This window comes from Vespa mandarinia, chromosome 23, assembly GCF_050613455.1.
Source record: "Vespa mandarinia isolate Hongniang chromosome 23, ASM5061345v1, whole genome shotgun sequence".
Lineage (NCBI taxonomy): Eukaryota > Metazoa > Arthropoda > Insecta > Hymenoptera > Vespidae > Vespa > Vespa mandarinia.
The window spans coordinates 2639363-2657500 of NC_140832.1; the positions used below are offsets into that span (position 1 = coordinate 2639363).

Consider the following 18138-nt stretch of genomic DNA (forward strand, 5'->3'; position numbering starts at 1 on the left):
CGTTGCATATCGAATATTTATTACTTTCTAATAGTTTTTAATTTTTACGAGCGTATAAATGTAAACACGTTCAATCCTCGGAATATTTAAAAACAACCATCAGACCGGTTTGTCTGGACTTATTTATATAAAAATTTTATGTATATATAAAAGTAATGAAAAAGACGTTTAACTGGATTACATATATACAAATATTTTCAAAGTCTATAATTGAACACTGTAGTATTCTGTTTTATATATATATACATGTATATATATATATATATGTGTGTATGTGTGTGTATATAAATATAGAAAAAAATATTGCTCCTTAACATCGTCATTGTAATCGTTTTTTGTTTATAATTAAGAAGTTTTATTAAATTATACATATATATATATATATTTTTTTTTTTTTTTAATTAAATTATATACATATATATATATATATATATATATATATATATATAAATATTTGATAAAATTTTTTACGGATTTGTTTTAAAATAATAACTATTTAATATGATAATTTGAAATATAAACTAAAAACAAAAAAAAAAAGAAAAGAAAGTTAACAAAATCGAGAAATAATATCACGATTCGAAAATTAAAAAATTTAATAACGAATTAATAATTGAAATTTAATATTTAATAAAAATCTTCTTAAGAAATATTAAAATTTGAATAATTTTTCATAAATTTTACAATTAGAGAACTACATTACTTCTAATCATCTAATAATATTCAAACGACGTATTTATCGATTTATAATTTATCCACGATCGAATTAAATGGCAAAAATTCTTTGGAAATCACTATGATCGATCATGCTTCGTTTCAAACAAATCTATTCATTTCTAACTGATCAATCTTACTTTCATCCCCGTTTCAACGTTCTAAAAACAATAAATCGTAATCGTTTATAACGATTTATTGTTCTTTAATTTTTCTACGATCGAATTAGAAGCTAAAAAGTTCATTGCAAATTTTCAATATCAATTACAATATTAACCTACCAAATCGATAATCCCCTTATCAAATATATCTTAATATTGTTCTAATAACGTAATACAACCATAAACGTTGATACCGACTGTACCTCTCTATCGTACTTTACCATATAATGTACTTATTGATTTTTAATTTCTTCACAATTGAATTAGAACCGAAGACAATTGGATTAATCCAGACCCTTAATTCTCCTGTCTTTCTCAATCGAATTAGATAGGTCTTTCGCATCGTTGCGTCTCGTCCTCCAAATGGCCTTACACTTATTCGACCAGTTAGAAATATTTAATAGAACGACAAATAGAATTACCCTGCAATTTGAATTTCGAGTTCGAGAGGATAAGGAAAGAAAAAAAAAAAAGGGGAAAAAAATAGAGATCGAAACGATGAGAGAAAAAAGTTCATTCATTCAGCCGTCGTACGGTGATCGATTAAAGAAAAGAAAAGAAAAAAATATTTTGTAAATGCATTCAAAAATTGCAAAGCTCTTCGATCGAATAAATCTTACCCAGTTACTTATTCGAGATCTTCATTGTTTCCGGGTGCAGCCAATAGTTTCTATAAGTTTCAATTGATTCTAATCGATCCTTTTCAAAGCCAATGACATTGACGATATATTGATTCGATCATTGACAAATTTAATGAATTTCTTAATAATACAAGAACAATTTCTTTCTTTTCTTCTTTCCTTTTTTCTTTTTTTTTTTTTTTTTTTTTTATTTCTAGAGAAAGCGCTCCAAAAAGTTCCTAGTCTCTTACTATCATACAATTGAATAGAAAAAAAAAAGAAAGAAAAACAGAACAAAAAAGAAAACCAAACAAATAAAATGACGAGCTAAAAAATCTCGAAGAAAAGAAAAAAAAAATGATAATAATAATCCATTGTTATAATCGTTTAGGAACTTTTTGATCTTTCAAATAAACTCAATTTGTTTATTAATTAATTTCAAAGATTTAATAATATTTGACACTGTTTATATCGCATTGTTGGATATTCGATTTATCGATACATTCAATTGCTGTTACTATCGCAAGCATAGTTTAGTATTCATATGAAACGATGGACAAGCATCCAAAGGTCGCATCCATAAGATGGAAGGTGACAGGGACGAAGGAATAGAAACGTTTGGAGTTGCAAACGACGTGTCGTAAACTAAGAAAATCCAATCAACCTTCTCGGTTAAGAGTTAATCGAAGAAGGTATATATATACATATATATATATATATATATATATATATATATATACCTTCGTACGTGATAGCTTTCACGTTTGAGCCACTTCCTCTTCGTTTATCGAAGTATTCGATAATGTTAATATTATCAAATAAATATTTGAATTGTTATTTTATCGTTTCAAACGAAAAAGAAATAAGGAAGAAAGAAGAAAAAGGAAAAAGAAAAAAAGAAAAAATGAAAGAAAGAAAATATCATCGATCATCGTTTGGAACAGAATGGATTCAATAAATTTTCCATTGATTTTTTACATTATATTAACAAAACAATGAAGTTTTGTAGAAGAATCAGAGTGAATGTGTGTGAGTGTATTAACAGCTGCATCAATTGCAACGCATGGAATAGCGTGTGATTGCGTGTCGGTGACCTCGATCGTCTCTCCCCATGCATATCTTTCTCTCTCTCTCTCTCTCTCTCTCTCTCTCACTCATCCGTTTAAATCATCATGTCAATGATCCTATGACGATGCCAGATGAGGAAGACACATTATTATATCGATACTATGCTTACCCATGCCTGCTGTGCAAATTTCCGGACTACGGACTATGTCCTAACTTTTTTTTATTTAATTGAATATATAATTTCTCATTTAAAATGTCTAATCTTTTAAATATTATCAATTTTTTCTTTCTTTCTTTCTTTCTTCCTTTCATTTTTCTTCTTTCAAATATCATTCTTATATCATACGTGTGTAAACCGATGTAATGGAAGTTATATTCATAAGTATAGTTTATACATGTCTACTGTGTAAATTTCCGTATTACGGGCTTACGTGCTTACCTTTTTTTTCTTTTTTTTTTTTTTAATTGTATATAAATAATTTTTCATTTAACAAAACGTCTAATCTTTGAAATATTATTATTTCTTTTTTTGGTCCTTTTTTTTCATATTTTTTTTTTTTGTTTTTTTTTTTTCTTCAAATATCACTCTTATGATTTATTCATGCTTACAATGGAAATTTAATTGACTAAGTCGTAAAAAATTTTTATAGAATTAATTGCAAATATAATTTCCTATTAAACATTTCTATTTCTATAAAATATTATTAACATTTACAAATATTTATTATTTATTATTATTTATTATTATTTATTATATTATAGTTGCATTATATAGATAATCAAATGTAGTCGATATAATATAAATTATATTGATAACATTACGTATACATAATCGCTGTACAGATTTTTCGATTACTCGTATCTAACTTTGATTAATTTCAAATATCCTTTATATTTATATATATATAATTTTTATCTCACTTTTAAATATTATTAATTTTCAAAAATATAATTCTTTTATTCATATATACGTGTAAATAATCAGCGTGTACGACGAATTAATGTTAAACATAAAACAAACTTGAAACCCTTATAATGAATTATATTCGTTCTTGTTAAGCTGATAATTCTAAAGAACAGACAAAGAGAAAGAGAGAAAGAGAAAGAGAGAGAGAGAGAGAGAGAAAATAAATGATTGTGCAATTTCAGTATCTCCTTCTTTCTCATTCGTACGTCGAGATGATCGACGAGTTCCAAGAATGCCACGAACGTCGCGATAAATCAATGATAATTGCATTTCTTTTACACTCTCGATGGTTGGCTTTGTTTTCGCGCCCCAACCGACGACTACTTTCCTCTCAGGTCTATTAGTAGTCAGTGGATGCACCCGTCCGACCATTGTCTCTCTAGCAGTCCGGTAACTGGTAATTACCACACGTCATTAACGCCCTTCCCTTAATGACTCTCGGCATTGAAATTTTCCCGTGAATTTCCACGCATTTAACTATCACCTCTCGATTGATTTATTATGCGTTTAATATATTTCTATTTATTTACTTTCTTCTCCTTCTTTTTTTTCTGCTTTTTTTTTTTTATTCTTTGTTTCCCCCTCCCCACCCCATTTCTTTTTCCTATTATTTCATTGACTCTTACGTAGATTTTTTTTTTTCTTTTATTTCTTTTTTTATCCTTTTACAGATTTTATCCGAAAGTTCCCGTTTGATTTTTAATATGAAAAATGACTTCCTTCGAACACGATCGTACGAAATTTTTTAATAATATAATACAAATTATAATAATAATATAAACATTCCTAATATTTCTATAGTTAAAAAAAAAAAAAGGAAGAAAATATATATATATATATATGTACTATTTTATTAAATTGTAAAAAAATGTCTAAATACTAATATGTTTTAACGATGTTTGGGTATGATTGATTAACAAAATAGAATTTATTTTCTAGATTTTAGAGATAAACATTTTATTGGCATTCTTTTTAATTTTAATTGATATATACGTACGTCACGAGGGACGGTGGAAAGTAATCGCGACTCAGTATCGCAAAGAATCGATTTACCTGGAAGAACGGAGACGCGATAAACTTATCCTAACGCGAGAACCTGCAATTAGCCTCCATAGTAAAATGTCTTCTAATCGGTTAATAACGCCCATGAGCAAATAGCAAACACTAATTGGCTGAACGGAATATTGCCGCGAATGAAGTAGAGAGTTTACTGACTGATTTGATATTAGTGCTTCCTTATAAATGGCGCCAGAATTTTTAACATATTATTACTGTCCGTCGTTAAACATATCTTTTACTTTTCTTCTTTTTCTCCTTTTTTTTCTTTTTTTTTTTTTTTTGTTATTATTAATTTTTTTTTCTTTTTTTAAAAAAGAAAAAAAGCAAAAGAACAAGAAGAAAGACTCCCATTTCCAATTAACGTACGATAAAACGTTTGAAATATTTATTTACATTAAAATTCGGATATTATACGATAAACATGTCCAAATGAATTAGAAATAAATGGTAATTTCGTAAAACGTCCATAATAATCTATCGAGTAATGATTATATTTTCACGTTAACACGTTTCATCCGTCACTAACGCGATTGATATATCAACGTGATATATGTTAATTTGCGAACTATCTAACATTTACAATATTATTACGTGGAAGTAATTATAAACGACATTTATTAATCTATCGTGGCATGATCATCTAATAAATAGTCTATAAAACTTGAAAACGATCGATTGCTATGTACTATACGTGTATATAAATAAAAAAAAAAAAAATAAAATTTGTAATTATTCGATGCCATATAAAAAGCTGTAGAAAAGGAGAGAAAAGAAAAAAAGGGAAAGAACGAACGAAGTTACACGTGATAAAATCGTGAGAAAATGAAAGAAAAGGAAGAAGAAGAAGAAGAAGAAGAACAAGAAAAAGAAGAAGAAGAAGAAAAAAAAACTAAACAACAACAATAATATAAATAATAATAATAAAAATCGCACGCAAAAAAAAACAAAGTCTAAATAAACAAATAAATAAATAAATAAAATCAAGAAATCGAATAAATGACGAATAACTATGAAAGATTTAATGAATCATCATTGTTCTATGACGAATAAATTAATTAAAAGACATTACCAATTAAGTTGATAAAACGTCGAACGTTTCATTTGAAAGTGCAATTGGCTATTTCGTACAAAGAAAGAGCCGCGTTTAAAAGGCATTTAAGAAAGAGAAAGAGAGAGAGAGAGAGAGAGAGAGAGAGAGAGAGAGAGAGAGGGAGAGAGAGAGAGATAGAGATAGAGAAAGATAAAAAGAGATATCAGAGAGAAGTCGAGGCGGCAAAAGACGATGCGACGCCGACGCGGCAAACGCGGACGCGGACGCGACACCAAGTTCACGATGCAAACGTCTCAAGATGAGTGGCGGCGAGTATGCAGGCGCATGCATATCCGTCTTTCGAGTCTGCACCACGTATGCATATATATATGTATGTATGTATATATGTATGTATGTATGTCTTCTTCTTTCGCGTTCGTCTCGGTTTAAAATACAACGAAGAAGGAAAGTCAAAGTGTCTGCTATACACAGAAGAAGAAGAGAAAGAAGAAAAAGAAGAAAAAGAATAAAAAGAAAGAGAGAGAGAGAGAGAGAGAGAAAGCGAGAGCGAAGGTTAATCCTGCGAATCCACGTAAGTTTACTCAAGTGCAACGTACTCGTAACTTCTCTCGACTACCCGTCTAAACGAGTATAACAACGTAAATACTTAGATATACGTCACGTAAACGAAATGAGAGAACTTAATAGACTTCAACGAGGGAAGGATTTTTTTTTCTTTTTTTTCTTTTTTCTTTCTTTTTCTTTTTTTTTTCTTTTTTTCTTTCTTTCTTTCTTTCTTTTCTGTCTTTTTTTCCCCACCTGTTAAGATCCATGGAAAGTTTTCAAATTGGAAAACATCGCGTCCTGTCATTTGCATAGATAGAGATTATGATAATATGTATGTATCCATATTATGTATGTATCCATGTACGTATGTATATGTATGTAAAGGTGGAGCCAATGAAATTAATGTTCCATACGTAATTATTCTCTTGATTGACCGTTCTATGAGAAGAGAGAGAGAGAAAGAGAAAGAGAGAGAGAGAGAGAGAGAGAGAGAGAGAGAGAGAGAGGAGGAGGGGTGGTGGGCTGTAGAGGCGGAGGCCAGTGGCACGGTGAAATGTACTGACTTTTACTATTAAGTATGATTTGGCTATTGCCAATCTCTATATTCGCTTTAAGGGCGAGGTCATTCTGTGAAAAAGAGAGAGAAAGAGAGAGAAAGAGAGAGAGAGAGAGAGAGAACACAATGACTATACACGATCAGCTGATTTCTGTTTCGTGCTACGAGAAAATCTTTCCTACGTGAGTTCGATATCGTAGTGTATGTATCTTGAAATTCACAAGATTTAAATTTACAAGTTTGATTGTTAATTATTATTATATTAAAATGATTTTATTTTGAATATTTGATCTCATTTAATTCGATCACTTGAAATATCTCCGTCTTTTATTTTTTTTCTTTTTTTTTTCTTTTTTCTTCTTCTTTTTTAATGATACAAAGATATATAATTTAATTATTAATTACATTACAATTACTTTACTTACGATTAAATTTGACACATACTTTCGTGGTTATGTTTGAATGATTTTTTTTTCATTGTGTTTTTCCTTTTCTTTTTTTTTTTCTTTTCTTTTTCCTTTTTTCTTTTTCTTGTTTTTATTTCCCATCAAAACTTCAGACTCTTTGATGTATTCCATGATATCATGAAAGACAATAAAGTTGATATCGTAGAACAATTTCCTAGTAGCATTATACAATAAAATATTACAATAGTAATCGATATCCCGATAGAGATGATTTAATGAATCCTTTTTATCAAGGATATGTATTGCTCATACCATTCTCATAATATCCTCATGGCATCCTCATGGTGTTCTGTATGTAGTAGACTCATATTACCGAATAATGGGTCCCACATTGTTGTAAGGATGAATTCGAACGTGAGGGTGGTCCTCACGTGTTTGCAAAGTATGCGGGAGAGTAACGAGATCCCTTTTGGTTTCTGTTTCAGGAACGAAAAAACGAGTCGACGAAGTCACTTCACCCAGAACGATTCATGATATACCGGAACACGTTTTGACATGTGGTCTTACATTGCCCGGTAAGTTTCTCCTTGCCAATCAGAATATTTAGTAAAAAAAAAAAAAAAAAAAAAAAAAATATGTATATATATGTATTATTATTAATATGATAATTATTTATTTTTTTTTTATCTAATATTAAAATCAATCCATTTAATATCGAATTAAATCCATTGAAGTTGGTCCATTCGAATTAAAAAAAAAAAAAAAAATAATAATAATAAACACATATAAACGCATATGTAAATAGATAGATCACAGTTATTAAAATTTTTACTAGAAAATTTAAAAATCTATAAGATGGTATGTATATGAATATTTGAAACATAATAATACTCACCACTTTTCGTAACTTTGTGAGTATAAGGTACCCCTTACCTCTTTTTCTCGTGAATTCTGTTTAAAAGAAAAAAAAAAAACGATGCGACGACGATAGGAAATTCCACGAAGTTCGTGTCACTTGGTATTACTACCTCGGTGAGAACACAAACACGAATACACAAAAAAACACACACTCACACACAAATACATATAAACATACATACGCGCCCGCACGGCAAAGGGACACCGCTAAGCATTTAAATCCATGAAAGGGAGAAGGAAAGAGAAGCCGTTCGTCTTCGTTCAACGCGATCTCCGCTTTATTACGATTTACAATACGTCGCTCCACATAAATCCGCATGAGAAATGTCTACGTAAAGAAATATATACCTACATTTATATATATATATATATATATATATATATATATATATATATATATATAAAATATATATATATATGTGTGTGTTATATGTGTTATGTATTTTATCTATATGTTGTATCTATATATATATATATATATACACATATATAGAGAGAAGAACATTTAGCATTTTGCTTTCGTTGCGAGAAGAGATAAGACTCGCGTTGACTACGGAGGAGTATGCGGAAGCCAAGAAGGCACACCCACCACCATCACGTGGGCCTTTTAAGTTCGGTTCACACGCCCCCGCATCCTTCCCGAGTTGCATCTATTTACGTACTTTGAATCTTCCCGGACCTCTCTCTCTCTCTCTCTCTCTCTTTCTCTCTTTACCTCCTCTTCTATTCCTCATCCTTATCCTTCTTCTCATCCTTTCCTTTCTTCTCTTCCGTTCACCGCCTCCTTCTTCTCTTTTCTTCTTTACTCTTCTTAGTTCTGTCTCTCTCTCTCTCTCTCTCTCTCTTTCTCTCTCTTTCTCTTTTCTCTTCTCTATACGCTCGGATTCAAGGATACCTTACGTCTAACTGTAACTCCGAGCTTCGCAAGGCTGCCGTTTTGTCAACGAACGGTATACGATTAATAAAAAATGAATAATGGAATGCTGGAATTATATGGAATGCCGATGTTATAGTCAATCCGCTGAAATAATCTTAACTGTGGTATAAATATTAAAGAAAGAGTATTTTAGATTCCATTGGAACGACATAGATACGTACGTACGTACGTACTTACGTATGTATATCTTATTTATCGTTAAGACTTAAATAAAAAAAAAAAAAAAAAAAAAAAAAAGAACCAACATTATTGCAACGAGCAAAGTTCGTTGGTGGATTGTTTAAAAAATGTTAAATAAAAATGTCAGAATGAAGTGACATGAAATCTATGAAAATATTCGCGAAATGAATTTTCTTTTTTTTTTTTTTTTTTTTTATTGGTCATCGTCGACATCTTTAACATCGATTTTTATTTCGACAATATCCAAATATTCATATTAATCTGATAATTTTTTTTTTTTAAATTTCTTTAATTGTCCATGCGTATTAATAATTTTCTCGATTAGGAATAGATACATTTTACAAACGTGTGTAACGAGTATGATGCTTTATCTCTTCTAAGTTATATTAGACGATCTATTAGGGCATAAAACGCATGGCCTTATTAAGACAATGTCCTTTGTTGGGAAAGACGTTAATTAAATTTGAAGGACATACATACCATCCTTTCGCACAACTTTGGAACGACGCGTTCCTCCTGCATTCTTCCATTTACGTAGCCACCAACGAGAATACCGCGATAAGAGGGAGTAAGGGAGGAAGGGAGGGGTAAAGGGGAAGGAGGGACGAGTGCTGTTACTGCTGCTGCTGTATACGCTTTTCTATTCTCCTTTTTCTTCTTTCTTTTTTTTTTCTCTCTCTCTCTCTCTCTCTTTTTCTTTTTCTTTTTTTTTTTTTTATTCTTCGTCCCCTCGATGTAGATTCTCTCCTTCTTCCTTTCTCTCTTCGTTTCTTCGAGGATCAGCTGATTATATTCACGAACACACTTGTGATACATGTGTGTGTACATACATATATATATATATATATATATATATATATATATATATACAGTAAGGATATCTCCATGTAGATAACTGTAATCCCATAGTTGGCAATGTTGCGAGCGTGTAGCCGATTAGGCTCTAGCTTAAGCACTTCTTAAAAGCAGGAAGGAAGAACTCGAGTAGCCAAGAGTAAGTCAAAGAAAGAGAGAGAGAGAGAGAGAGAGAGAGAGAGAGAGAGAGAGAGAGGAATAAATCAGAAAAGATAAACTTCGATCGTTAGGACGAAACTTAAGGAACGTAAGACGTCCATTTTCTGTGTAATCCGGTGTTGAATACATACGTTGGAAACGTTAATCTTCTCTTGATTCGTTCCTAGACTCTTTTGTTGAGAGCTACCGTTGGCCTTCTGAAGATACTTTTGCAATATGGCACTTATCGTTTGCATCACGTTTGATATCACGTTTTGTTATTTGTTTTTATTTATATCATATTTTGCGTTTAATTGGTAAGCTGAGGCGGGGGTGCAGGTGAAGGAGAAATCGTAGACGAATGAATGGAAAGAGGGTGATTGGGTTAATCAACCTCGAAAAGAAAAAAAAAAAAGAAAAAGAAAAAAGAAAAAGCATATAATGATTTTCAATAGAAAAAGTATCGTGAGATTTACAATCTCGTTCAGATGGATTTATATGGATACCGAAAATGTAGATCTACTTTGAAAGAAAGAAATTTTTTAATAACGATAGATCTTTATAAAACGAATACCTTTCATCGGGATGCAATTTGTTTGTTTGCTTGTTTGTTTGTTCGTTTGTTTTTTTTCAATTGGCATTACGCTCTTTAATATCGCAAAGTATTTCCATTTTTAATGAAATCATTAAATAAGATTTTTAATGAATATTTTTAATTGAAATAATTAAAATATTTCATTGGTAATTGCGATATTGACGTTAACAGACACATTGAATAGTATAACAATTTTTTTGAAATAAAAGTGGATATAAAAAAAAACGAATCTAAACAAGCGATCTAAATAGTTTTTTTTCTTTTCTTTTCTTTTTTTTTTCTCTTTTTTCCGTCCTTTCATTTTTTATGTTTACTTTCTCTTCTAATTTTCTTTTTCTTTTCTTCTTTTTTTTTTTTCTTTTTTTTTTTTCTTGTTAGAACAAACTCAGAGCATATCCCATTTAACGATATGTTATTTAATTGCCTATTAATAAATGTCAATTCCATCAATGGATTTTCAAAGAGCAATTTTTTTTTCTTCTTTCTTTTTTCAAAATTCCATTCTTCTCATTTCTTTTTCAATGTCCGTTTGTACGTTCGTTCGTTCGTTCGTTTTCTCCCATCGTGCTTGTCTTTACCAGACTCGTAGGACAAGTACGAAACACGTGACTTTAGTACTCAATAGGAAGACCGCTTGTATTACACGAATACTAAACACGTTCGCTTATTGTAACGCGAAACGTTCCATCGGCAGAGCGCGTTGTCCGCCACATTGCTCTCTCTCTCTCTCTCTCTCTCTCTTTCTCTCTCTTCCTTTTTCTCTCTTTTTCTTTCATTTTCTCTCTTTCTCTCTCTCTCTCTCTCTCTCTCTCTTTCTATCTCATTCTATCTTTCTGTTTCTCTCTCATGCAATTGCCTTTGTCGTTTATTCTTCCTTCCTCTGGCATACCAGCTGGCCGGATCTTCGAGTATCTAACTGTAATCCCATAGTTGGCGAAGCTGTAGCTTTGTCATCGATTAGTTGCTCCGAAACGAATCGTTGTTGCAGTTCGAGAGAGAGAGAGAGAGAGAGAGAGAGAGAGAGAGAGAGAGAAATATGTAAAGAAAAAAAAAAACAAACAAACAAAGGACAAAAAAATTGAAATCAAAAAAAAGAGGAAAATGTAAACGAGTCAATAATTTATTATCGCAATATTTTGAACAATTCAATTTTACTTGAGCTTACTCTGGAATATATCTTTTCTTTCTTCCTATTTTTCTTTCAATACCGATTAAATATTTTATTAGATATTATCATTTTATTCGATTAATTTATTTTGAAAAATATCATTGAGAATAATAAAGGAAAAAGAAAAGAAAAAAAGAAAAAAAAAAAGGAAAGAAAAAATGGAAGAAGAAAAGCTTAACGAATGTTGTTCAATGATATTGAAAAATAATTTTTTATTATTAATCAGAATTTTATTATTAATAAAATTTTTGTAAGATCTTCATCATGTATCATAGTAATATTATATTTATTAAAAGAAAAAAAAAAGCAAAAACCTAGACAAAATTTCATTTCTATTAGACATATTAAATAATGAATCCTTGAATTTTTTATTTATATTTACATGATGATATTGATCAACATTAAGAAAATACTTGATAAATAGAATAATAATAAATAGGAAAATGTATATATAATCAATTATATATATATATATATATGTTCGATTACATTCGTTCGATTTCCTACTCGAAATCTATACGATTTCGTCTTATTATGGGATAGACAGCGTGGAAATTGTATCGACATAGGGTATTTTAACGAGTAGAAAATTAGTTTTATGCCGGCGGATAGGTATCGAGACGGTTGGATCAATTAGAGGTAGGTACGTAAATCATTGAACGTCGTTGCATCGAGAGAAATCTCGAGAGACTTCGAACGATTAGCTCGCTCGTCTCTTTTTCCCTCTCTTTATCTCTCTCTCTCTCTCTCTCTCTCTCTCTCTCTCTCTCTCTCTCTCTTTCTTTTCTATATGTTCGATTGATTTATTTATTAATTTTAAACGTATCACTCTTGTTTGCGTGCTCTTGTTCGATATAAAAGAGAAAGGTGAGAGGCAATTAAAAATATAAAATATAACGAGAAGTAATAAAAACATTCTGGGACGTTTTTGGGACGTACGTATTTACGTGTGTGTGAAAATTAAGAAAAAAAAAAAATAGGAAGAAAGAAAGAAAGAAAAAATGAGCTCCAATTGATAGTCCTATGGTAGCCTATAACACTAAAAAAAAATCTATGATCTTTTTTATTTTATTTTATTTTATTTTATTTTATTTTATTTTATTTCATTATCGTTTCCTTAACACGTTCTTATTTTAATTCATTATTTATTATAGTTATTATTATTATTATTATTTAATATATATAATAATAATAATAATTATCATTATTATATCTCATTATCATTCTTATGTTTTTGTAATTTATTATTTTCTTTTTTTTTTTATATATATACATATTATCATCAAACTAGACTCATCAATTTTTCATATTTAATATTTCACTATTATTACTCCTCACACTTTTTATCTTATTTTTTTTTTTACTTTTCTAACTAACGTTTCCGCAAAAAAAGAAACATAATGTACATCGACAATATATTTTTAATTCGATCGAATTATCCGTTATTACAAGTTAATAAAATTAATTGATATATCAAGAATCGATTAAATGTTATATTTATTAGTTAAGTTAAATGAAAAATGGTAGATGGTTGGAGATCAAGGAATACATGAGGCTTGCCCCTTTTTCCGGTCGATATCGTAGAACTTAGTAGTCTCTAATACACAGATCAAAACGTCTGGTTTCGTCGTGGTTAAGCACGAGAGCGTAACTTAGCCTAAGGAGTTCTCGTTCGTGAAAGCGGTCGGTCGTAGTCTTTACGACCGTTCGCCCGACGATAAAGTCGTTCGCAATGCTGCTGCCGCCGCCACCATACCGTCACCATAGAGAGACCATGGCGAAACTAATCCTCGGCGTGAAACTTATCTGCGTTTTCTGTAGCACATAACGCTTTAGTTAGAACCTTCTTGGGATCTCGGGTACTGCGCCATGCCTTCTTTCGATATCGAATACGGGATATGGCCCGTGGTGTCAGTTATAGTAAGATAGATTGATAGGAACTAGCTGCTTTCTCTAAACGAGCGTTGAAAACGTTCGTTGAAAAAAGATCACGGGTTATATTGAAAAAGAAAAGGAGAAAAAAGGAAAAAAAAAAGAGAAGAAAAAAAGAAGAGGAAAGAAAGAAAAGAATTATCGCTTATGCTTATCGCTTTAAAACATTTCATCGTACTTTTTGGTGTATTTTTTATTCAATTGAAATTTCTTTTTTTTGTTTTGTTTTGTTTTTTTTTGCTTTTTTTGTTTTTTTTTTTTTGTTTTATATGAACGTATGTCTTTTCTTTTGTTTATTTCTTCTTTGGTATTATTTTTTTCCTTTCTTTTTTTTTTTTCCTCTTTTATGTACACATTTTTAATAATTACGCTCGATAAATTGCTCTTCGAACGATCGGACGTATATATGCGTTATGAAATTTTCGTGAAAGTGAATCTACGGTGGTAAAAGAAGGGAATTTTTTCTTCTTTTTTTTTTTTTTTTTTCTTTTTTAAATCATTCTCTGACACTTCAAAGTTAAGTGTAAATGTGTTATAGCAAGATAGATTGATAGGAACTTGTTGCTTTCTCTAAACGACGTTGGAAACGTTCTGTAGAAAAATTAATTACAAATTTTTTATTTAACGAACAGTTGTTCCGGCTTGGTTTTGTGGAGAAAGGTGTTTATTTTTTTTCTTTTTTTTTTTTCATATCAAAATATACATGACAATCTACGTGTTTTTTTTTCCTTTCTTCGTATCTTGTTATATATTTATATCGTGAAGATGTAAAATGTTCTCTTAATTTGGCTTTTTTCTTTTTTTTTCGAATTGATATTTTTTTTTAAATTCGTATGCATTTTTAATAATTACGCTCGATAAATTTCTCTTTGAACGATGGAACGTATACTCACGTTATGAAATTTTCGAGTAAGCGAATCCATGGAGGTAGAAAAAAAATTGGTTTTTTATTTTTATTTATTTATTATTTTTTTTTTTTTTTTAATCATTCTCTGATGCTTTGAAGTTAAATGTTATTTTTATTAGCCGATTTTTTGTACAATTCTATTTTTCTCATTCCTTTAAAAATTAAATTGATGAATTTTTCGAGAGAATCGAGATATTACATATTCATTGCCTGTGGAAAAAGTGTACTCTTTGATTTAAAAAAAAAAATTGATCGATATTCGTAAAATGATTCTTGAAGAAAAAAATGCGTTTAAAAATCTGAGTGAAAAACCTTAAAAAAAAAATAAAAAAAAAAAAAAAATAAAAGAAGAAACATAAAAAAGCTAAAAAAAAATTAGAAACCATCCCTTGAATTAATATTCGAGATTTGATATCGAGAAAAATTATATATTAATTTTTATAAGATAAATCTATTATTAGACGTTCAATAATTTTCAAAGGATTAATTAATTAATTAAGAATTAATTCTCAAGTAATTAAATACGTGATATTTCTCATAATTAATTACAATTTACACGAAGAGTATTTAACTTATCTCTCATTCTCGATAGTTCAAATGTAACAATACTCGATATGTCGTAAAATTATAAGTTCTGAGTTCTAGCACGTACATAGGATATGCGGGTACTTAAATCGAGTACCATCATTTCCGGCAGTGGTTTGGTTAAATTGCTTGAGTTCGTTTGAGTTGATAGTGAATCGATTGGATCATCGATCTTTCGGTTTCTCGTTCCTTTCGATCGCATCTCGAACCGATCTCGTTATAACGGAAGGGATATTAACGAGTACATACTACCGATGTATCAATGAGTATTTACCGACTTTAGTTACTGATATATATTTACTAGTATATTACAAAAGTGGTAACGCCTCTTCTATCGACGTACTCGGAAGACATTGGTCGTGCCGACACGTCGTCGTCGTCGTCGTCGTCGTCGTCGCTGGGACCCCTATTGGTCCCAATGTGTGGGTGGAATGGACCAAAGTCCCACGTTTACTTGGAAAAAGCGAACGTGCGAGTGAACGTGCGAGAGCGAGCGCACACACGTTTCATGATAATTTATCACGCGTTGAAAACGGCGAAAATTTACGTTCCACCTTATTCCTTCCTTCTTCGTGCCTTTCGAAACGAGACGAGCTTAGATAACGCGACTTATGATAATGGCCGTATTTATGCAAAATAAACTCGTCGACCTCGTTCCTCTTAATGATCGTTACGTCGGGAGTCATTTGTCCTGTGTTTATTAACCTAATTAATTCGGCACTTAGGTAAATATTTTCTCGACAAAATTGTATTCCATTATGTATTTATTTATTTATTTATTTATGTTTTTTTTTTTTTTTTTTTTTTTTAGTTATAAATAAATCTAACGAGATCGCAATTATTTATATAATCTGATCGATGAATCATCGTCCTGATGCATACGTGACATTTAATGTGTCATAATTTATATATAGTAAGCTAAGTGCATTAACGAGCGTGTTAAATATGAATTCTCAAAATCTCAAATCATACTAATTCAATTTCAAGACGCTTCGTGATAATACGATTTAACGAACGTGACATATTTTTTAAATATTCATTAAATTTTTATAATTATATGCATATATATATATATATACGTGTCTAAGTGATTAGATTTCAAATATTTTTGAATATATCTACTTTGATATAAAAAAAAAGAAAAAAAAGAAAAAAAGGAAAAAAGAAAGAAAGAACAAGAAAAGTAAAATTCAATAAAATTAAAACGTAGAAAAATAAAAAGAATCGTACAATTGCATCGTTATCAATTTTTCTTTTTTATTTACAAATTTCAGGTTATTAACTATTTTATATATGTATATATATTTATTGACTAACTATTAAATATCGTTTATATAATCAGAAAAAAAAGAAAAATAACTATATTTAGATGATCGATAAGCATTCAGCAATTCTCTTTGCGAAACATTTCGAATCTTATCTGCTTCTACATCTTTTTCTCTCTCTCTCTCTCTCTCTCTCTCTTTCTCTAGCTCTCTTAAGTATCCATCAATAATACATAATCGATGTATTTTAGCGGCGAGTTCAAACATATCCCGTAATTTATCGTCCATGGAAATGCATAGAGATTTTCAATTAAACGACGATAATTTAAATTTAACGTTTCCTCTCGATTTTCCATTTAAATCCTTGCAATATTCCATTTGCAACAATCTATTTAACATTGTCAATATAAAATTATAGCATCATTGTAAAATTATATACTTTTGTCATATTGCTATATATTCATACGTTTGGATATACTACTTATATACTCTAATCGATTAATTTCGACGAATCTTCGATTATCATATCGACATTTGACAAATGTCGAATTAAATAAATTCCAATAAGTTTGCTTATCATTTACTCAAATTACATTCGAGCAACAGATTTAAATTTCATTAATTCAAATCCGGAAGCTTTTGTTGAACTTAAAGCGTTTTTCTTTCTTTCTTTTTTTTTTTTTTCTTTTTTTTTGTACTCGACGAAATGAATTTTCTTACATCATCGCAGGTATAAAAAAATAATTGATCGTTCCGATCGATAATTATATTTCAAAAATGAGAAAGAAAAAAAAAACAAAAAAGAGAAAATCATACAAATCGTTAGCTCGTTCGTTGAACTTAATGTTAAATAATATTTCACAGATATACTAAATCACATATGTACTTTAAATATCTCCTCTCGTTAATTTTGACAAAACTTTGATTTATCCGGACGTTTACAAATCGTTTTATACTCCGACAAGTTTGTCGATCATTTAACAAATTAACTTTCGAGCAACAGGTTCCAATTTGTTAACTCAAATACGGAAGCTTTGTTAACTCGAAGCATTTTTTCTTTCTTATTTTTTTATTTTTCTTTATATATATATATATATATATATATATATATATATATATGTATATATACACAAACAAAATGAATTTTCTTTCATCGTTAGATATGGAAAATAATTGACCACTTCGATAGATAATTATTTTAAAAAGGATCGCATGCGCGAGCTCGTTCAATGGCCTAATGTTCTGTAATAACACATACAAATAAATTACAACACCGTTATCACATGCACCTTCGCCTTGTAATTACAGAATTACGAAATTGTTAGTTTCGTTGTATGGAACGTGCATACTGCAAAATACTTAATGGTGTGTAAATCTGAAATAAGAAGAAGAAGAAGAAGAAGAAGAGGAAGAAGAAGAAAAGAGAAAAAATGAAAAGAAAAGAACAGTGAAGAAAAGATAAGAAAAGAGGAAAAAAGGTATTGTAAGTTCCGTTACATTCGACATGCG

The 18138-nt window shown here is 29.9% G+C and overlaps 1 protein-coding gene across 2 annotated transcripts in view; it reads left to right on the forward strand.

Moving 5' to 3' along the window:
* The window catches only part of LOC118444410 (uncharacterized), a 346025-nt gene that overhangs the window by 192611 nt on the left and 135276 nt on the right, over positions 1 to 18138 (forward strand). For both annotated transcript variants that reach the window (XM_035872659.2, XM_035872660.2), the window contains exon 6: positions 7635 to 7724. In XM_035872659.2, coding sequence (XP_035728552.2) covers positions 7635 to 7724 — 90 coding nt within the window. The remainder of the gene's footprint in view (positions 1 to 7634; positions 7725 to 18138) is intronic.